Source organism: Plectropomus leopardus, chromosome 1 (assembly GCF_008729295.1).
Source record: "Plectropomus leopardus isolate mb chromosome 1, YSFRI_Pleo_2.0, whole genome shotgun sequence".
NCBI lineage: Eukaryota > Metazoa > Chordata > Actinopteri > Perciformes > Serranidae > Plectropomus > Plectropomus leopardus.
The window spans coordinates 11786676-11808826 of NC_056463.1; the positions used below are offsets into that span (position 1 = coordinate 11786676).

Consider the following 22151-nt stretch of genomic DNA (forward strand, 5'->3'; position numbering starts at 1 on the left):
TTAAACAAATGTATCTGAATGTCAGTTTCATTCCCTTGGAATCACTTTCTGTTTATTTTTTTGTGTTCCAGCTCATGCGACACCTCCGATGGACACACTGCGCCACCTTCAGTGAGAACTGGCTCCCCGTCATGTACCCTGCAGAATACACTCCATTCTAGGCACAGACGCACATGCATGCATGAGCAGCATGGCCGTACGTGGTTCATTACATGGTAACTTCGATATCATGTCCCTCAGGGTCACATGGTCTATGCATCTGGTTTTTCAAATTTCGATGTAGGTGGACACCAACATGGAGGACGATGCTTAGTGTGAGCAGTTTGAGGCACTCGACACCTTCAAAGATGAGAAGGGATCGTGTTCGTCTTTAAATGAACACGATGGTTCATTTGAATGCCGCCAACAGAAAACAAGTTTAAATTTTAAAATGATTCAGACTTTTGCCAAGGCTCGCTGACTGCAGCTCACTGCTTTCTTAGCTGGGTGTTGTCCTTTATTTTGGTGTCATCTACAAATTTGGACGCTTTCACATCTCCACTCACCCTCAGCTGTACAGACTCCATATCACAAAAATAACGTCCTTCTATCCTGTAAATACTCTAAAATGGCCAGTGCTCACTCCAGGGATTCAATGCATCCCAAGTCTTTGAAAAACAAACTGTGGCCCCATCTACTCACTTAAAAAAAAAAAACTGTCATGATGCTTCGGTGAGAAGACAGGAGGACTTGCTGCTGCACGATGTTCGGACACCCGAAGGCACGCAGAGTCTGCCTGATCCCTAAATTAAAAAAGGAGACAGAACTTAATATCTTTTTCTCTTTGTTTTTATGATTGTTCCAGCCAGGCCGGGTTTGTCTGTCGTTTGAGGCTCTGACTCGTGTACGCAGAACACAAAACAGTATTGAGGTGCCTTCCTACATGTACCTTACCTTTTTCTGATGGGATGAAAACCAGTGCGAGGCTGCAGAATCAGTAGTGTCAGCCAACATTGCGGTCATTTCACCCATCATCAGCCTTTGGTGTCAAATGTTGCTAAAAAGCTGGTATCTGCAGTATGACGTGTCCTACACTGTATGCAGGCCGTCAGTGATTTGTCAGGTAATAGTAAGCCACATACACACTTGCTCGGCTTCTGCTTACCTCCAGAGGTGTTGGCCACCCGCCTCATACTGCAGTTACCCATGCAGCACATTTGACGACCATCTCAACAGACCTCACTTACATACCAGATGCAGTCGTGGGCAGTGGAAGGATGTTCAGTTTTCATTGTAAAATGTTCGCGCAGTATTAGACGTCTCTCTGCAGCATTTAAAAATGCTGCGTTTGTACACAGTGTCATAAAATGTACATACACACATAACATAAAAGATATTAAGATGCAATAGGTATATAATACAAATATTATTCGAATTGATGTATTTTGCATATATGCATGTCTTTTAGGATGTAAGGAAGAGCAGTTTTATTTGGAAGCAGATTTTAGTGTGTTTCAATTTGAAAGATTTTTAATCCCAAACAAGATTATGACGATGATCCACTGTTGTTCTTTTCATGAGTGTGTGTTTGTGAACGACTTTAAGTGTCACTTGTGAGCATATTGTGTGTACGTGAACATTTTCTCCCTATAGAACTGAAACGAGAGCCAACTAGAGAGGGTTAAGCATGATTTATGTTTTCTTCTATACTTTTATTTACTTTAAAGGACCGTGCCAGTGGTTTTGTATTTTTATCTGATAAATCGAAAGAACTTTACAACAGCTAATCTTTTTGCATATGATGTTATTTTTTAATAGATTTTTCTAGGCAACTGTTTCATTTCAATAGAATATAAAGAAAGACCTCAATGGTGAACACCAAGTCTGAGAAATGTGTAAGGGCCTTTAATGTACTCATGTTTAAATATGGTAAAACTGTGGTTCTATATCAACACTTATTTCGGTTTGTGCAGTCTCAGTGAGTTGAGGTTGTACGGCACATTATTTCTGAGCACTAATCAGGATTAAACAATATTTCAGTCAAAAGGCAATGACAGTTTTGGGGTTGTATGTTGATGCTGCGACTGTCTATTAAAATCGACTGACTAAACAGCACCCTCACAGTCCAGACGAAGCAGGTTAGCTGAATTTTTTAAACTGGTAATAAATGATAAATAACATTTTCCAAAACTTAATTTTGATTAGTGCTTGTTTAGTCATGAATATTAAATGTCATAGATGTACCTCAGATTTGAAAGAATTTTCCTTTAATGTGGAAACAGTTAACTTCTCAGCGTCCCTGCCATGGCGTTTCTAAGTGGTATTATTGTTCACAAAGACAACCGGCTTGCTTTTTGTTTTCCTCAGAGCCAAACAGTTACCATAATTTCCACAGAAACTCCGGTTGTTCCACCATCAGCCTTTTCCACCACTGGGGACAGTAACCACAAAGAAAATAACTTGCATTGATACTCTTTTTAGGTAACTGGAGATAAAATGCTCCTCCTTTGTGCTTTGAATCTAGCTGTAATTTTCCCAGTGGCAGACAGAATTGCACAGTGAAAGGAAGGCTTAGAAGAAACCAATCTTAACACAGATAGTGTCTTTATTTTACAGTGTGCAAGCAGCATTTACTTCATAATGATAAGTTGAAGTAAAAAACTTTATTTTCACTTTAATCAGAATTGCAGCCTTGCAGTTTAGCGATGGGCCTTTCTCACAGCGAACATTTTGACTTGTAGGAAAAGCACAGGTGTTGCCAATAATGATAACAATGGCTCTGTTTAGTTCAAGTGCTTCAGTGAGAGAGACGCTGAGCCAGCATGCACAATACCTGGATCCTGAAATCAAAGGAGCCAAATGGAAGTAAGCCATCATTCATTTATTTATTTACACCTTTGTGTTTCCTTCTGTGACAAGTCAAAATGTACTCTGTGAAAAAGACCTACGCAGAGTAATTGCACATTCATGTTAAGTCTTTAATGCTTTACTCTGCAAAGATAATGCAACTTTGACAAAAATCAATGCAGACTTGATGTTCACTTTGACTTTATTTTATAATTTAGCATTGCACTCCTGTAGTATTGCAGATTTCATGATAAGCAGTTTTTCAAAAGTAAAAGAACAAAATCGATGTGGCAGCACCACAGACATCTGGTGCTTCTTTTATTTATTTATTTTTTTGACTTGTGAAGCCCCAACTCACAAAGACAGTTTATCAGACTTGGTACAGATCCCTGTGGAGCTACAAATGGCTTTATACGTTTTTTTTTCACATGTGCAGTAGTAGTTACTCTTTGAACAAGCCTGAAAGGTCAACCATTCTTTTCATGTATATGGAAATTAATGCAAAATGATGACTATACAGAACTAGGAAAAAATGCATCAATCTGTTGAACATAAAACTGCACTGCATGCATTTATAAATGGTTTAAAAAAAATTTGGTTCACAAAAATGTGCAAAAACACTGGTATTGTCCTTTAAAATGCCTCACCTGAATCATGCTGCTGTTTGTTTTCACAAACCACTGCAAGAGAGGAGAATGCTGAAGATAAAAACTACAGATTCACTTTTTATATTTATCAGTCTCAACCTTTCTAACTTGTAGACCTGTAAAAAAGTGGCTTCCTGTTACAGTTTGTAGTATTTCAGTTTAATCAAAGAATGATCTCCCCCATGTTAAGCTGGTTTAACTGTCAAAGAAAACAAGGCTGAAAATTGTACAATTGGACATAGTAATAACGAATAGAAGAAGGAAAAAGACTTATCCCTTTAACACCCTGTGTGAGGACCAGTGGTCTACATATCACGTCTCTAAATTATGTTTTACCTCCTCTCACAAGCAGAAGGTGCATGCCTAAGTGTAAAAGCAGCTGCTTTCAAGCCGAGGCCTTTTTTTCCTCCTGGGAGTAAACAATCTTTTATAGGATTGTGCAAACAGCGAATCAGTGGTCACAGCCCATGTTGACCCAGGGGTGAAGATGCCTTGTTTTTCTGTTTTTAGCTGTGACTCATATTCACCTTCTGCAGAGGCCTCTACAAACACACAGGGCTCTACTCGACTGGAGTCGTTTGGGTTTAACTGTATTAGAGCTCATCGTCTTTACATTTAGCATCTTTTGTTTTATTCTTCTTTGTCCTTTTTCTCCTTTTTCCTGTGTTTGGGGTTTTTGTTCAGGCGGATGTTGCGTTCAGGGTTCAGCTGTCAACAGTACGCGTTTGCCAATGACAGTCTCTCCAAAAATGGCCTTAACTTTCACCACAGGACTGTACCGTCCATTTCTGGCACCAAACAGACGTCTCTGTATCTGTTGCTCTCACTCTGCTGGTGTCAGGAAAGACTTCAGAAATGCTTCTTCTGGATGTGGAGTGTTTATATTTGTAGTCATAAAATCTAGTAAATGCCAATATTTTACAGAATGTTACAAGATAAGGTTGTATGCTCTTAGTATTATTTTATACCCATTCTTCCTCAATGAAGTGGGAAAGACCGGAGCTTCCGTCACACTATTTTGTGGTCACGTGGAATTAAGTCACAAACAAGGAAACCGACACTGAATAAAATGATTTGGAAGAATTCAAATGTGCTCTGGTCATCACTTTTACATACGTTAACAGGGTGCAAATTTCATTTTTTATTTTGGTTTTTTTAAGTGAACAATTTCACTCTTTTTAGTGCCCTCTACAGTTTAAATAGCCAGACAAGAAAAAAAGGAAAGAATTTAAGGAATAAAGGGGTTTTGTTCCATTGTCATTTTACTGTATTAAACAATAGAAATGTTTAAAAAATATTACAATTCATATGCCAGCAAAAACAGGACATTTCATGACTGTGAAAAGAACAGAGAGAAATACAGAGAAAAGGCTGCCACTAACAATAATTCTCTCAATTAACTGATCATCGTTTTTGTCTTTAAAGGTTGTGTATGCAACATTCAGAGCTTCGATAATTCAGCAACCTACAAGTATTTGCTATGTGAAGATATGGTGGCAGAGACTAAACTCACGCTACCTGTGTGTCTGTTGTAATCTGAGCTTCTCTGTGGTTTGTTGGGAAAAGCCGGTCTGGGTACGAGTGCATGTTAGTGGCTAGTTCATTACTGTCGCTTTGCACGCCACTCATACGGCAGTAGAATCTGATATTGAGACAGCGTTGTCGCAGAAGTGTAGCACCCAGCCTTCCCTGAGTTACACCATTAGCTATGTCAGCACTTTTGCAATTGTTTAGCGCAGCTTATGAAGTAAGCAACGCCTGCTGCTAGTCGCCGGCTCATTCACATTCATGTTGAGATATATAGAATAGTGAAACGCCCTGAATTTCTCATTAAAAATGTGATAAAGTCAAATTGCTCATTTTGTCCCACAGCTGTACAAAATGTAATGACTGTCAGGTTGCTATCATATATGACAATAAAAATCAGCACATTTGAGAGGCTCAGCCACCAAACGTTTGGCATTTGTTCCTTACGAAACTACTGTAAAGATCGTTTGAGTGCTGAGATATATTTGATTAGATTCTAATGAACTATCCTTGAAACTATTCTCATTTGACTTTTTCAGGCTAATTATGATGTTTCATAAAGTCATAAATATGGTATCAGAGTGTCCAGATAAGAACTAAACTAGAGCTGATGTTGTGCTGCCCTTCTTACTATTTTTTGTGTTGACAGGTTTAAAAAGTGCTGAGTGCATAATAACACAATGGGCCCCTGAGCGCTCACTGGTAAAGACCCTCATTTCTACATCGCATCAGTCCAGTAGAGAAATGTGGTTGTTCTTATCTTTAAAGAATTTTTTTTAGGGTTAATCATAACTCTACAGTTCTGATGATGGTTAAAATTCAGTATTTTGTTCATGCTTGACGTAAGGAGTAGCTATGGAAAAACTTCACCACAAATCCTGCTACTACAGATCCAGACTCCTCACTGATATTTTACAAATGAATACACAAAATATAGGAATTCAAAGGAAAGCTGTGATGTAGGATCAATTTTCTTAAAGCTGAGCTATTGTACTGCTGCTGTATTAAAAAATTAAACAGGGTAAAAGTCAAAAGTGGCAGATACTGACCTCCTAAAGAGCAATATTAATTAGTCACTTTTAACAGATACTCAGAGGCCCCTGGTCTGGTTGGGGCCATTGAATAATCCTTCCATATCTTTTCTGTCTCTCAGTGTTTGAACGTTCCCATGAAGATCTTCATCTCTGCATCTTCAGCCAGCAGACTCGTGTGAAAAGCCTTTTTAAAGTTCTCAGTGAAGGTCAGATCAGTCTCAAACCTCACCTTGTTGGCCCAGATCACCGTCGTTCCTCGTTTGCAAAAGTGCTTCATGGTGACCAGGAGCTCGTCCAGGTAGTCGTGATGGTAGACCACATCAGCAGCGAGCACATAGTCGTACCGGTAAAGGGACGGAGGGTACTTACGCTCCAGGTCGTGGCCCCAGGACAGAGCCTCCACCTGAGGTGTGTATTTGCATCGTCCCCTGGTGTTCCTCATCACGTTGGACCGGAGGTTACCCAACACGTCAGGTAAGTCTGTGGCTGTGACTGAAGCTCCTGAGGATGCAGAAACAGGAAGCCTGTCATTTACGAAACTACAATAACAGTAAAAAGACTAGTGGTGACCTTTGTTGAGGAGTTTTTGCTAAAGGTTATTGCTAAAGTAGGTACTGCAGTGTTTCACTTTTTCACATGTTGGGGTCATTCTAGGAATAGTCATCGAATTTCAAGGTGAGAAAAGATCATTCAGGGGGTTTTCTAGGCTGTTAAACATAGCAGCGGGTCATTTTTGACCCTTAAGATGACATAAGGGTTAAATGATTCCCAGCCCTTACTTACTTATACTTTGTGTTCTGTTTCAAAGTTTGTGCATTATATCATGGTGACTAACTCTTTTCAAACTTTTCATAACTATGATTGATTGTGATTTTTGTGTTTGTGCTCATGTGCATGTTATTGGAGACTACTCACCCAGCAGACTGGCCACAATGGTTACCAGTCCAGTTCCTGCACCCAGCTCCAGCACCTCCTTTCCCTGCAGGTTCACCCTCTTCCTGTTGTTTTCCAGGTAGGAGCAAAGAGCCAACGCCTGCAAAAAGATACATATCTCTTACGCTTCTCAAGAAAATAGTGGGAAACTTTAATCATGTATACATTTAGTGTTTTCTGTGGTACTCACTGCCGGCCACATCACTGCTCCAAAGGAGTCTATGGACTCGTGAATGACAATCTCGTGCCCTGCGTAATAGTAGACATCTTTACCAAAGTAGTTTTTAATGCTGGGAATCCAGGCTGCTGTCCTGTCCTGCTGTTCAGCTGTTTGGATGTACGCCTGATCTGTGAAGAAAGGGAGGATCCAAACTTTAACAGAAGTGAGTTTCCAGAAAGTGATGAGTCAGTAGTTTGATATGATGCACATAAAAAGACTCACATCATGTTGGATGTGAAATAACGATTCCTTGCTTCTCCTCCTTATAAGTTCAGACATTTTACACCGGAGTGCATCAGCGCCTCTGGTTTCACTGACGGCAGCTGGTAATAGTTTTGGCCTAACTACTTCCTGGTTTCACCACATTTTGGTTTTACCACGTCTCAAATGTTACTCTTGCTGCTGATCTTGCTAGATATATTAAAGTCCCAAAGCTGTTTGTTCACTTAAGAGAAAGCTGCCAAAACACAAGATGCCCCTCCCAATGTTCAGGAGGTCGTCCTGACTAATCTCAGCAGTCAGCTGACGGACATACTGTGAGGGTCGTTGGCTTGATGTAGTTCACCTGGGCTTTCCAGGCTATAAAAGGTGGTCCATGCGCTCACTCTGTCTCTCCTCTTCTGCAGCCGGCATCCACTCTGTATAACTGTCTGTTTCTCTGCACTGCAGCACCGCTGCAGCACACATTCATGCACTGCTTTCATTGCTGACCTCCCCCTCCACTCTTTCTTTTTAAATAACCTCAGAGGGAAACACCTCCTAAATTAGAATTACAATATGTTATTTCAATGGCCTCAGAAAGTTCAGCCAGTATTTGTGAACATGAGCTACCTCCTCTCAGAGCAAGAAACCTGAGAAGTAAGTTGCAAACTAGTGATGTCACAAAGTATAAAGTCTGGAGCTGCTCCAAAGACAATATAATGTGAGGAGGGATTCATGTCTGAACCAACTTTTTATAGACGCTTCACTCAAAACCATAAATGTCAACCGTATGCTGGTCCTGGAGTTTAAGTCAGGGGATCACCAAAGTTATTAGGATTCATTACCTGGGCACGATGATTGTGCAAAATCCTATCATAAACTCTATAAAGTCTATGGTTAAGATATTTCAGTCTGGAGCATATAGACTTTATATGAATGCAGTCTATGGTCTGGACCAACAGCCGTAATTGGCAGAATAATCGCATTGTACATTTCTGCATAAGTGGATATGTTACATTTGTATGTTTCATATGTATGCAGATATGTTGAAACCGAATGTTTCTTAACATTTTAATTGTATGTTGTGACAATGCTGTGGTTAATGTGTGGCTAGGTTTAGGCAAAAAAAAACCCCATTTGGTTAGGGGTAGAAAAATACGTTTTGGCTTAAAATACCTGCTTATGTCACAACAAACAGCTAGAAATGTCCTGAGACTAGGTTAAAAAGTACCTTCTTTAGCTGCAATAAAAGCAGCTGAAAATGTCCAGACATGTTGATAAAAAATACCAATTTTTTCACAACTAACCTGGATGGAAATGTCTCCTGTTGTTTGAAATAAACTGGCTCGAAATGTCACAATCTCTCAAAAAAAACCCCGCCTCCTTTTATTGCAGGAAAAGCAGCTGAAAATGTACATACTTGTCACAAAAAAATACTTGCAGTTGCAAAAAAAAACATGTTCAAATTTCCCCACGTCACATAAAAATATGTTAACTTTGGTTGCAACACAGCCAAAAAATTTCACCATGTTTTGTTAAAAAAATACCTGCTTTTGTTGCTACAAAGAACTGGAAATATCCCAAACTCTCATTAAAAGGCCAGCTTTTGTTGATTTCTAAACAGTGGTCTGCATTGCAAAAAATTCAATAACTCTTTTCTGAATCAGTTTTCCCATTACTCTAAATAATCCACAAACTGTTTTCATTCGAACTATTTTGTTCCAAAAAAAAAAGGTTCCTATGCTATTGAGGCAGATATCTAAAACCTGAGCAAACAAAAGTAAAACTGTCTACATTAGTATAAGAAAGTGAGATTCCTGTTTGTAATTTGGGTGAACTGACCCTTTAAACAGAAGGAAGTTTTGATTGTAGATTGATTTAACAGATATGTTTGATATTCATGTGTTGTTGTTCAGACTCACCTGTGACGTCTTCATCACTGGCTCTGCTGCTACAACTTGAATCTGGTTTATCCTCCTCATCCTCTTTATAGTCGTCATCTTTGTGGACCATCATCTGCTCCATCTCTTCCTCTCCATTATACTTTTCTTTTTCTTCCTTATCTTCACCTCTTTCAGGCTCTGACACCTGAGGTTCTTCTGTTACATTGTTTTCTTTCCTTTTTTCTAAACTGACGAGGTGAAGTTCAACATGTTTGTGTTTCTCCTCTACAAGCTCGTCTTTGCTCTCTGTCTCTTCCTCCCTTCCTTCTTCCTCCTCTCTCAGCAGATCTTGAATTTCCAGATCACCTTCTCCCTTGACTTGTTCTCTACACGTCGCCATGAAGATCTTCATCTCTGCATCTTCAGCCAACAGACTCGTGTGAAAAGCCTTTTTAAAGTTCTCAGTGAAGGTCAGATCAGTCTCAAACCTCACCTTGTTGGCCCAGATCACTGCCGTTCCCGGTTTGCAGAAATGCTTCATGGTGACCAGGAGCTCGTCCAGATAGTCATGATGGTAGACCACATCAGTTGCCAGCACGTAGTCGTACCGGTAGACGGACGTAGGGTAGGTGTGCTCCAGGTCGTAGCCCCAGGACAGAGCTGCCACCTGTGGTGTATATTTGCATTTCCCCCTGGTGTTTCTGAACAGGTTGGCTCTCAGGTTGTTAAGCTCCTCTGGGAGGTCTGTGGACGTCACCCAGGCACCTGAGGACAGTGAGACGTTCATGTTTGTTTTCATGCTTCATGTTTGTTTTCTTTCATGCTGAATAAAGACCCTGGGCCCACAGCCCACCTGTGTTTCACCTGACCCCCTAATACACACTGGGAAGAACTTGTAAATTACATAAATAAGGAATATTCTTACTTTGCTTGGGGGGAACTTTTGCAAAATGACAGGAGGCCAGGGGCCAGTTGCAGCAGCCTCCTAAACGTTTCAGGACATTTCTTTTTTGATGTTGTTTTATGCACTCTGACACTACTACAAATACAAAAATATTTCCCACTGTGAGACACTTTAGACACTGTGAGACACGCTATTGGGGGCCAGATTTGGCCCGTAAGTTGAGTATCACTGACCTAAAACACACGCACGTATAGATAATGCACTCTCTTAAAGTAAGTAAGAAAATTGATAAATTAATTGAGTTTCAATAAATTACAATATGGACCACAGTACCATCAGGGACAGACAAGACCAAAACAAAGACAAACATAACACATAGAGTTGTTATGAGAAGGTTTGCCTATAAAGGTGAGTTTTTAGTAGACGTTTAAAACAGTCCAAGGACTTTTAGACCTGCTGGTTTTTATACATTTATCTCAGTAGAGATTTACATCTATATTAAATTGTTTTTTATATTTTTTTCATTTGTCTGGTACTTATTTTTACCCTTTGTGTTTCTTCTCAGAGGGGGACTTTCACTCAGGATGTCATCCACTAATCTTAGGATCAGCGGTTTGATACCTGGCTCCTCCAGGCTGCATGTTGAAGTTCGCTTAGGCAAGATACCGAACCCCAAATTGCATCGGTGTGTAACTTTACATGAATGTTAGCCCTCGGGCACCTGCGTATGAATGTGTGTGTGACTGGGTGACTGTGACATCTAGTATAAAATCACTTTGAGTGGTCAAAAGACTAGAAAGGCGCTACACAAGTGCAAATCCATTTACTTGTCACTCCCCCATCCTATTTTTGTTTCTTATTTTCGGACTAACTTGAACCCTGTATGTGTGCAAATGACAAAGCTAAATGTGAACTTCTTACCAAGGAGCACAGCGACAATAGACACGAGGCCCGTTCCTGCCCCGATCTCCAGCACCGCCTTGTCCACGAGATTCAACTCTTCACGATGAGTATCCAAGTAGTGACAGAGAGACACAGCCTGTGAGGAATCAGCAAGACTTAGAGTTACAGGTGGGTAAAGATCATTTCGAGGCTTATTTCGGTTGCTCGGTTGTTCCATTTGGACTTCTGCTTCAGCCAGTACTGCATGAAAACAGAATATGATCACGCTGAACCTTCTGTAGACGGTTTTGTAGTTCTCATTTGCCAACAGTCTACAGAAGGATGGAGGAGTATTTGCATTTGTGTGTACTGTATGTCTTCGTTGTCCAAAAATTGCTGCACTTACTGATAATGGAATGAGTGCTATAGACACTAGAGTTTTCCAGTTCTTTGGTTCGTACCTTGTCAAAAGGAAAAACCTAGCATTGAGCAGCAAAGTCCTGAAACTAATTTAGCGACCTTTTAAAAATGTGTATTTCACTTCAGGAGGACTACAATTCAGTGTTTCATTTGCTGTTTTCGTGTGGGACTGGCTGTACTAAAAGTCTATTAGGAACAATGACATTGTTTCCTCGCAACCAAAAGACTCCTTAAAGTGGTCTATATATTGTTTTTCTAGACCAGTTCTGGGTCAGGGCTAATGAAGCATCACTGGAGCAGACTAAGTACTGTATGGGCCAAAGGGTCAGAGCAGCAAGGATGGGACATAAAATGGCAATTTACCAACAAGGCGTTTGTCGATGAATAAGTAGCAGTGGTTATATGGAGGCTCAGAATGGAGGCAGCAGCATGTCAATATCACACACACACACACACACACACACATAATCTAAAACTAACACTAATGCTGTTACATGTGATTGCATCAGTAAACAGAGCAATCCTACAAAATACAGTACTGACAAGTGATATGGTGCACACAGGTACTGTTGGTCATATTTTGCTTGATGAGGATGCAAAGCTATAAAAAAAGAGTGTTACTCACCGCCGGCCATATCATGCCAGCATATGAGTCAAGAGCACCTTCAATAACAATCTTCTGTCCGACAAAGCAGAACATCTCTCTATCTGTTTTGCAGAGAAACATGGAGTCCAGGCCGGTTTCTGCTGCTTCTGGACGACTGATTTATCTAATGGATACAAAAGTCAGACGCTCAGATCTCTGTGTTTTCTGCTCAGTGTGAATTTTGAAGTGTTTCCCTTCTTTTTATTCATCTTACCTTTGTTCTCCTTCTTTCTTTCTTCATGTCCATCTTCCTCCTCTTCCTCCTCCTCCTCCTCCTCCTCCTCCTCCCACCTCTCATATAACTGGTTTCCTCCACACAGCATGTGGACAGAGTATCCATATAAAATCTTGTGTTGGACCTGGACTCACAGATATATGAATTAGAGTAGAAATGTCCAGAGATGTCATTATTTATATCTTTTCAACCAACTTAATTGTCTGTCTCTGTAATTGGAGGTAGACATGGTTTATACAGGGAGTCACACTAAAGGTTCACTCACTTAATGCTCATTGGCAATGAAATTCAAATTGATTTAATAAGGCAGCTAATGAAATCCAAATCCTCATACTTTCCTTTCTCCTCTCTCTTCCTCACTCTTTTTCAGTTGTCTGAAAACCTACTACCTATGAAATACCACTTAAGTAATTACATAATTAATTAAATGTATTAAATGTAATTGTATGTCAGTGCATAAATATATATATATACCCATGAAATAACCCTTGAAATAAATAAATGGGGAAATAATGAATAAACAAGTTTAAATACAAATTTAGAAGCATCAGCATATTTTATAAATAAATTAACTTAAATTAAAAGACTTTTTATATTTTTGACATTTTACTTGAGAAAGCAATGCAACATTGCAGATACCGGCTGCCAGTAAACCCCAAAGAAGACGAAGAAGAAGATATTCTGCTTACTCATTTGCTACTGTAGTTTCAGCCTGTCTCTTCACAATTTTGCTGTTTATATATATATATATATATATATATATATATATGAGATATTGTAACTATAACAGCAATTATACAGTCTAGTCAGGCAAAATGAATCTTCCAATGTGATGTCACATATTTGACCATAAACAGATCACAATGGACATGTAGAAATCACTTTCAGTCAGACTATATAAGAGACACCATAACATACTTTCCAAATTCTTGTTAAAAAACCCTCTCTGTAAGTACTTCCCTCATATCATTTCTAAAACACAGTCAAAACCTCACATTCAAAGAGCCTACCTGTGACCTTTGACCTGCCTGCTGCTGCTTTGTGTTCCAGTGAAGGATCTCGGGAGCCGTCGCACTGCATCTGGAGACCTCTGACTTTGAGGTTATAGAGATTCAGCATCCTGTGGGTTACACCCATCACCATCACAAGGGCAGCGGGGTATTTTTAGAGCGGTGCCCAGGAGAGACGAACACAAGCAAGATACAAGATCAGTGTGCACGCTCTGCACATGCAAATGCACGTACACACACAACAACAACAAAGATGGGTCAGTGAGGTAGCCAAAAGGAGGGCGAGACTGACGGGAATGTCATGATACCAAGAGCCACGGATATTTGCTTCCAGTGTTGCTGATGGACTTCTCTGCTGGTGCTTTTTTGAAGGCTGCATGGTCTGTAACCTCATACTGGATATCATTTGAATGGATATAATTTGAAGGAATACTGTTTTAACTTTGCTGAGTGATTTCCAGCTGCTTGATAGTCTACAAATAGTTAGGAAAACAAGACAAATGCATGATTTGTGTCCAGCATGAGTGTCTTGGCTGAAAGCCTTTAAGTGTGTGTGTGTTTATTTGCTGTTAAGTTGCTTTCACTTCTTCTGCAACATTTTTATCAGACAGTAAAGATATCAGAAGATGAAAGTTTCATGCAAAAGTCTTTAAAGAGGGCACGCATAGTTTGGAAAGCCTCCATGCTGTCCTTGCTTGCACGTTTTTCCTGCAACGACCTCAATTGCTTCACCAAAGATGGGAGGTAACAGGATCAGGCTGGCATGCAACTCCTGCCACCCCCTTGAGAGAAGGAGTGGGCTCCTGTAATAGAAACCCCAATTAGACTTGCCTTGGTTACATTTTAACAGCGTTCAGTCATTACGTATTATCTCCTACTTTCAGATATCGTCAAACAAAATCCACTCATATCCCAAAATTTGAAATCCATCCAGGAATTGAGCATGGATGAAGAGTGCACAGTGGTTAGGTCATTGCTCAGCTGCGTGTTGTTGGTGTGGAGCAGCCTTATTTGGATTAAAAGATGAGTTTTTTAAGCTTGATGACAGGAGTTGTGTCTCTCAGTTTATCAAGAGACTGTTGAAAGAGTGATAAAGCTAACCGATACCTCTTCAAGGCCGCGGATAGTCTTCAGCTGTTGAGTATTTGTTTGTCTTGACAATGATACACGGTGCTTCGATAGCCTCTCTTGTTCCTCTTTAATTCGGCTTGTGTTACTGCAGCCAAACTCATATCCATTACACGGGCAAAAAGACAAAGAATGACCGGATAGGAAATGTTGGAGGATTTGGATTCATGAATCAGATATCAGATTTAATAGGTCACTTTAATAAGCAGTTGACTTTAACTCGATCTTTCCAAGATAATAAAGCTTAAGTGGTGGGTTTCCAAAACATGCAAAGTTTGTGTGTGACTCATTTTACTAAAGCAGTGCATACTGCCCAATATGGATGTGACCTTTAATTTGACCTCTTTCACTCCTTGAACCCTGAGTAAATCAATCTCAATTGTTACAAAACCATGGGGGGAAAAGGCATTGACCAAAATGGCAAGAAATGGTTTGGGGGCATGACATTGTGTAACAACAATGTATAAAAAACAACTGCATTTGGTGCCTCAAAAGCCATAGGAGAACCACGGTGGTTTGCAAAGAAAATGGAAACACAGTGATGATTCACCAAAAACACAACCAGCTTTGTTGTTTGTTGGTCTTCAACAGTGAGCTGCAGCTAGGCAGCTGTCTCGCCTAGGTGGCGTGCCACTCACCCTTCTTTCCTTCCACCTAAAATGCAGAGTATTAGTGGTTTGCAGAAATACCGCCATTTTCCTTTCCTTTCCTTTCCTTTGGTGACTGGGCTGTCATATTGTCCATGTGAAGTCACACAGCAACAGACCTCCCAAATAAAATCCACAGGGTCATCAGAATTCCACTGGAAAAATCCAGAGCCGTGTTTGCATCATCTGTGCTGTGTGAGCTGACCGGACCAAAACAACACCGGCAGCCAAGATTTGAAGTATGAGAATGTGTGACTGATGGATGACAACAAGCTTGTAAAAAAAATCCCTGAAAGTGATTCTGCAGCAGCGGCTCTCGAATAATGTGACCCAAAATGCCCACTTTCTAAATGCCCAACTAATAAAAGTTTTTTTCTGTATAGAATTGAATGTAATGTAAATTTTTTAAAGGTTCAGTGTCATTACATAGTACAGCATCACATGTAAATGATTCTAGTAGATAGACACCATTACTTACTGTGAATAATTTAATAAAATCTTGATATTGTGATATTATTGGCATATAAAACTACAAACATCATAAAGTCTTTATGTAGAAGACATTTGCATATTTGCAGCAGATTGATGAAAACATTTGACATTGCAGAATAAATAACAAATGTGACCTAATTCTCTCTCTCTCTCACACACACACACACACACTGACAGTTCTCTGGTCCTAGGTCCTTGTGTCCCTCCTCCAGGCTCGGTACAATTTGATACTGAGACTGGGGAGGTCGTACAGCTCCTCCAGGTTGAAGCGTTGTCGAAAGCGGTCAACAAAGCTATTCTCCGGGTCCAGGCGAAAGCGCATGGCCCACAGGATCTGTGTGTTTTCCTGGCACAGGTGGTCAAAGGTGTCCATCAGCTGCTCTAGATAAGGATGGGCGTACACCACGTCAGCTGCCATGATGTAGTCGAAACAATGTGTGTCACAAGGGAAACGCTTTTCTACATCCGGTCCCCAGATGAGTTCTGTGACCTAGAAACAGGGACGATATCTGGGTGATTAATACAATTTAAAACAATTTAGCATATTCCTTTCTTTTAAAAAGTTAAAGTTCACTTTTGCATACTTTTCTGGGTGTTTCATATCATCAGTTGATGATAGCTGCATAAGAAATATGATGGGATGATACAGCTGATTTTATAACTCATCCATGTCCCAAATATAGACCCCAGAAAGAAATCAAAATGCAATGCAACTAACATTGCTGACAGTTATTGTGTCAACAGTGCCTTGTCTGAATTTTTGAATATATCAGAATATATTTCATATGTTATCAACATGGGTGGATTGTGAGACAATAGGCTCTGATATGCAAAGGGCCCCACCAGCTCTCCTCCACAGAAGCAAGACACACAGACTTTATGGTGGTTTAAGTCACTTTGCAGTAGTTATGCGTCTTTTTGTGGTTTTTGTGTCTCTTTGTGGTCATTTTATGTGTTCTTATGTTTGTTTTGTGTCTTCTTATAGTTGTTTGTGTCTCTTCTACTTGTGTATTATCTGACTTGTGTTTCACTTATAGTCATTTTGTGCCTCTTGGTGGTTGTTTTGCCCATTTTTGTATTTATTTTGTGTCACTTTGCAGTACCTTTGCATCTGTTTCTGGTAATTTGTTTGTCCTTGTGGTTGTTTTGTGTCTTTTTGTTATTATTTGGGTCTCTTTAAATTAATGTTCTGTCTCTTTGGGGTAATATTGTTTCCTTTTTAACATTTTGTTTCATTTTGTGTTTGCTTTTGGTTGTTTTGTTAGTCTTCGTGGTTGTTTTGCCCATTCTTATAGTTATTTTGTGTCAGTTTGCAGTACCTTTGCAACTCTTTGTGGTGTTTTTCTGTGTCTTTGTGGTTATTTTGAATCCCTTTCCTGGTCAGTACATGTTAATTCAACATTTTATGTAAAGGCCAGGAGGGCCCCCAGTTACTTTGGGCCCTTGAGCCTGTGCCCAGTAGGCTTGTTCAGTAATCCATCCATGGTAACCGTTTGAAATCTCAATATAAAAACCTACCAGAGGGATGTACTTGCATCTGCCTTTGGTGTTGCGCAAAATATTGTACTGGAGGTTCCCCAACACATCTGGCAGGTCAGTGGATGTCACCTTAGCACCTGGAGAGAGGCAGTGCAGCTCAGCATTTTAGGAAATTGGATACAAACAGCAACAGAGAGAGAAAAAATGAAAAGATTAGGAGACTTGTGAGAGCTAATCACTGAGTGGTTTTGTTTCCGTACCCAACAGGCTGGACACGATTGAGACCAGCCCAGTTCCAGCACCCAGTTCAATCACATTTTTGTCCATCAAGTTGTGTTTGTCTCGGTTAGTCTCTAAGAAATAACACAACACCATCGCCTGTTGGGGAAACAGAAGTGTAAAATTCACTGGTAAAATAAAGAGGACAGCTCAGCGGCTAAATATCTGGGGTAATGTATAAGTTTGGGTGTACCGAGGGCCAGAGCACAGCGCCGTAGAGGTCTGTGGACTCTTTGATACGGATCTCCAGATCAGAAAAGAGGTATCCCTCCCAGGTCTCTGCGCCCAGCACAGAAGGGTGGACACACCGAGACATTATGGCTTTGGCCAGCTCTGCGTCCACAGAAGCACCTGGTAAAAAAATAACATGTTTACATAAAGCTTAATGAGTTAATGAGGAGAATGTAAAACCCTAAAATAACTCAAAAGAGACAAACAGACCTTTTTCAAATTTTTGAATTGCACATAGCATCACAAATAACCAGTCAGCTCTGAGCATTTATGAGTTATGCTGTGATGTATATAAAAAAAAAAGTAAACTATCTCTTCTGCTTAAGGACTCCTTTTCGGCTGCGTTCATTTTCAGTAAATTAACAAGGTTGCACAGACAATGTGAAATCAATTTTTTAAAATTTAAAAAAAATATTTTTTGGTTCTTATTTGTTAAAGAGACATATGGGCTAACAATAATAAAATGTTATTTTTTTCAGTATGTTCATCTCTCTACGCAAGAATGGACTTAACAATGCAAATGCTAATTCTCCATGGGCTGCTGTTGTGTGTCAAATATGATCAGAAAAATCTACCAAGAATATATTTAATGGAAAATGTGTAGGAACCCTGGTCAAAGCCGGAGATGCACAGGTGTAATTAATTAACATCATTAGTTGCATCTGTGCTTTTTTCCTGCTGGGTTGAATCACAATTTCTGCTGTGAAAAAGGTAATTAGAGTCTTCTAAACAGTATTCAAGCTCATTTTCTCATCATGATGTTTTTATTTTAGTTTTATGTTGGTGTTATATGTTGGTATGGCAGAGATGTTGAGTCAGGTCTATGTTCATTTTTGGGGCCACAGTGTGTAGTTTTTATTGTCTCCACCCATCGGTAGATGACAGTCTGTTGTGAGCACTGTTTGGTATGTACCATTTTTCAGATTTCTTGCCACACTATATTATTTTGAGGTGTATAATGTTACAACGACTCAAGTAGCAACAATATTAAGTTTAGGATGAAATGCAGTTCTACTTAATTCTGTAGCTTAATATGAGCCACCAGTGCATCTGTCTTGGTGCTTATGATTTACAGAAGTTGCTGACTGAACTGCTGGTGCATCAAAATTGTGTAACATAGCAAGTAGAAGACCAGCCGACTGAAAGACACTTAATTTCTTAACTTTTGTTCCTATGTGAAAATTGGTCACATTGAGAGTTGTGGATTTTTCTTTTCTATTTTTTTTTTCTTTTTTTTTGGCTTATTTTCATGTATTTCACTTGTAACTGTTTGCTAATTTCTTGCATTTTTTGGCCATGTGTTAAGTTCCTCATTGCCTTCTCTCCATGTTTTTGAAAGTTAAGTCAAGTCAGTCAAATTTATTTATAAAGCCCATTTTCACAAAACATGGTTCGCCTCAGAGGGCTTTACAGTGTACGATATCCCTCTGCCCTTAAAAAGAAATCTAACCAATTTGCTCAAAGACTTAAACTTGGCCAAATACAACCCAAACTATCATATAGCTAAATACCACCATGTAAGAAAATAAGTAATTTGGGTGAAGCAATCCAAAAATGAGCTGGAGAAAAAAAAAACACTTTTAGGAAAAAATTGTAAAGTACTGAATGATGATCTCACTGTGCAGGATTGTGTTTATTTCATTTTGTTCATCACTGCTCAATGCCTAAAAGTAGCACTGACATACACCAGCTTTAAATCAAACAGATGTTGTTTTCCTCTCATATCACATTACAGATATTGTTTGATTCTCTGCTCTATAAATGAATCATATTTAGCCTCATAATACCTCTTTGATCCAGCTCTGTTAGTTTGTAACATCACGCCAGTGTGTCAGACTCCAGCTATGTGTCAGTGCTAGTTAGTCGGAGCATCTGACACACAACTTCAGTTATGCAACGCTGGTTTAGAGAAAAGGTCAGGGGAGTCCACGCAGGGATAATGCAAAGGTTGGGGAGAGCTTGATTTATCACCTCTGTGTGTGTATAAATATCTGGTGGATGTATAAGTATCTGGGTGCAGTTGTTTGGAATACATTTTGAAGAAAGCCACGTCTTACAAGCTCTGACATGTGACTGATACGCAGCTGGTTTATGGGTTTTAAATTTAACTATGCATTAGGCGTCCACAAAATCAATACAGCGTTGTATTGTGATATTTTGTGTGGTGATATTGTATCGATACACAGATGCCAAGTATCAGTTTTATATTTATCAATATTTCAAAACAAATACAATTTTTGGTAGCCTACTAGAAAAATAAAATCAATCCATTTTTCGATCCACTGGATACATTTTACTGCAATAAAAATGATTGAAGTGAGAAACTTTGTCTTTAAAACTCATTAGATAAAAACAGATGTTGACATTTGTTTTGTTTGAGGACATAATTTACAGTTGAAAAAGTTTAATTAATGCAATATTTATTATTACGATGCTCAGTATATTGCAATTAATATTGTATAGTGATAATATCGTATTGTGATTCACACCCCTACTGTGCATGCATGCTACCTTTGAAATGTTTAAGACATAAGACTGTTTCAGAGAGGAAAATACTTCCTTAAAAACTTGACTTTGTTTCACAAGAAAGAAAAAACTGCCAGCACTAATGCAACTGAAATCTGAAATAAAAATCTTAAGTCTTCTGCTGTGTGTTACAAATGCTCACCTTCATCTTTGGTCTTAGTGTCCTCCTTCATGGTCTTGGACTGTTGAGTCTCCATGTTTGAAGGAGTCCAAGCACGAGGGCCCCAAAATCTATAGCTGCCAGCTGCTGCTGTTGGTTTTATGGTCCTAAAGTGTTTTGGATTTGAATCACTCTTGATCCCGATATAGAGCAGGCTAACAGCCTTCACCTTCTGTAGTTTTCAGTTACACACAATAACAGTGATTCCCAAGTTCTTGTCCAGCCACTTCAACTTCACCGCACATTTCTAGCTCTCTCTGGGCATGCTTAAACTCCTCTCTGAGGCGGTGTGACTGACGGACAGCCACAGGTGTTCAGTACGGCTGCTGAACTGCAGCTGAGGAGTAAAGAGAGGGGTAATGTTTTCAATAAAAAAAAACCTTATTTCACCATCACGTTTAAGTAGTGCTTGTTGCAAGTGATAGAAACATCACATTCACTAGAATTCAGACACACTTGAATTTTTTCCACATCTGCAAAAGCCTCATTGTTTGTGTGTGTTCGAGAAAGAGGGAGGAAGAGGGGGGAGTGTATGCCGAAGCAGAAGGCGACTGAAATACTGCCTGTAAGAAATGTAAGGGATGTATTGCACTGAAGACCTGCACCTGTCAGTCTTACTGTTACCACATCAGAACAACAAACGAAGGCAGTCTGAGCCAAACTGACATCTGCTGTGGAAATTCAATTAAAACTCTAGTTAGAGAATATAATGACTTGCCTGTGGTCACAAAACAATGTTTAATCAATCTATAATCTCTCTTCGTCATTTACGACTGTCTTCTCTTTTTAGGCTAGATTAAAAGAGCTGGGGCTCAAGCTGGATGATAACTGGTGGAAGGATGCACTGCTCAGGATCTACTCCACTTGTGCATGCACTTGGATGAGTTTTCTACAGTTTACAGTGGTTTACAGCAGTGGATCCCAACTGATGGGTCATGGTCCAAAAGTGGGTTATGGGTCCATTCTGAATGGACCACAAGTAACTTTTAAACATGTAAAGTTTGTAAAAAAAAGACACTTTTTTTGGAAGTACAGACTTTGTTAAGGGACTCACTGATTATGCCATCCTTTTTTTCCCAGTATGACAATGATTTTATCGCCCTGTTCTTGGTATTATTTGGCCCATTAGCATTGGCGTGTGCTTTTGCAGCATCACTGGCCTCAAAGCAATTACATGTAAGTTTTTGGTTGTAGTGCTATTAATACACTGAGTCAAGTAATTGTACTTTATTCTTACAGTATGCTTTATTTCATTGTGTTCTAAGTGCAGGTACTGTTTACGTGTTGTGAAATAAAATGAGATGTGTGGTCATTTATCTTAGGTGTGGATCCTGAACTAATGACTGAGGAGAAATGTGGACCTTAAGACTGGACCAGTTGGGGTTTACAGGATCAACTATACTAGGACCAAGAGATTGTTTCCCATGAACTATATCAGGTGCACTCTCTCCCCAGCCTACACACACACACACACACACACACACACCTCTATGAGGTTCTTCAGATTTTTCTACTGCAATGTCTCCCAATTACTTTGGTGTATCTCTGCTGTAAGGTAGATTAGCTAAATACCAAACTGACCTTGCTGCGTTCAGTCCCCTCATAGCCAGTATATTGTTACAGTGGAAGAGCCCTAACCCTCCTGGCAAAAAATCAAGCACACATTAAGAGGATCTTTGAAAAGATTCCACAGAATTTGGGATCCCTCTCTCTCCTATCCTAACTGTCTAATTTCAATAGACATTTAATCTGATCAGTAGCTGTCTTCATCCCCTCATCCCCTTCCTTTCCTATTTTTTATCTTCTCTTCTTTCTGTTACTATAAATATGTTATGTGCCTA

General features: G+C 39.6%; 3 protein-coding genes and 1 long non-coding RNA gene across 5 annotated transcripts in view; 2 read left to right on the top strand and 2 right to left on the bottom strand.

The window, feature by feature from the left end:
* Positions 1 to 2025, top strand: part of tpp2 (tripeptidyl peptidase 2) — a 17940-nt gene extending 15915 nt beyond the window's left edge. For both annotated transcript variants that reach the window (XM_042492587.1, XM_042492593.1), the window contains one exon: positions 72 to 2025. In XM_042492587.1, the coding sequence (XP_042348521.1) occupies positions 72 to 161 (90 nt within the window). In that variant the 3' untranslated portion in view covers positions 162 to 2025. The remainder of the gene's footprint in view (positions 1 to 71) is intronic.
* Positions 752 to 13447, bottom strand: LOC121947544. The gene is given in 10 exon segments (XM_042492633.1): positions 752 to 6535; positions 6950 to 7067; positions 7158 to 7315; positions 9311 to 10036; positions 11097 to 11214; positions 12103 to 12197; positions 12200 to 12247; positions 12338 to 12409; positions 12412 to 12482; positions 13369 to 13447. Coding segments are annotated over 9 exon segments (1773 nt in total). The 5' UTR covers positions 12464 to 12482; positions 13369 to 13447; the 3' UTR covers positions 752 to 6149.
* On the top strand, positions 6424 to 11191 carry LOC121947548. Its single transcript, XR_006106084.1, has 4 exons — positions 6424 to 6508; positions 6941 to 7046; positions 10741 to 10860; positions 11101 to 11191. It is a non-coding gene; the product is annotated as an uncharacterized LOC121947548 (long non-coding RNA).
* A 2375-nt stretch (positions 13448 to 15822) lies between the features above and the next one.
* mettl21e (methyltransferase like 21e) lies at positions 15823 to 20362 on the bottom strand. The gene is made up of 5 exons (XM_042492620.1): positions 20293 to 20362; positions 17587 to 17744; positions 17375 to 17492; positions 17154 to 17251; positions 15823 to 16125 (listed from the first exon to the last, which is right to left on the bottom strand). Exons 1-5 carry the CDS (start codon positions 20345 to 20347, stop codon positions 15823 to 15825), a joined length of 732 nt encoding a protein of 243 aa, XP_042348554.1. The 5' UTR covers positions 20348 to 20362.
* Positions 20363 to 22151: the final 1789 nt, after the last annotated feature.

Bases quoted from the DNA above. Each gene is read 5' to 3' on its own strand.
- mettl21e (XM_042492620.1), bottom strand. From the start codon at position 20,347: ATGGAGACTCAACAGTCCAAGACCATGAAGGAGGACACTAAGACCAAA. The intron at 17,493-17,586 runs GTACACCCAAAC...TTTCCCCAACAG, and splicing joins GCGCTGTGCTCTGGCCCTCG to GCGATGGTGTTGTGTTATTT. The intron at 17,252-17,374 runs GTACGGAAACAA...GCCTCTCTCCAG, and splicing joins AATCGTGTCCAGCCTGTTGG to GTGCTAAGGTGACATCCACT.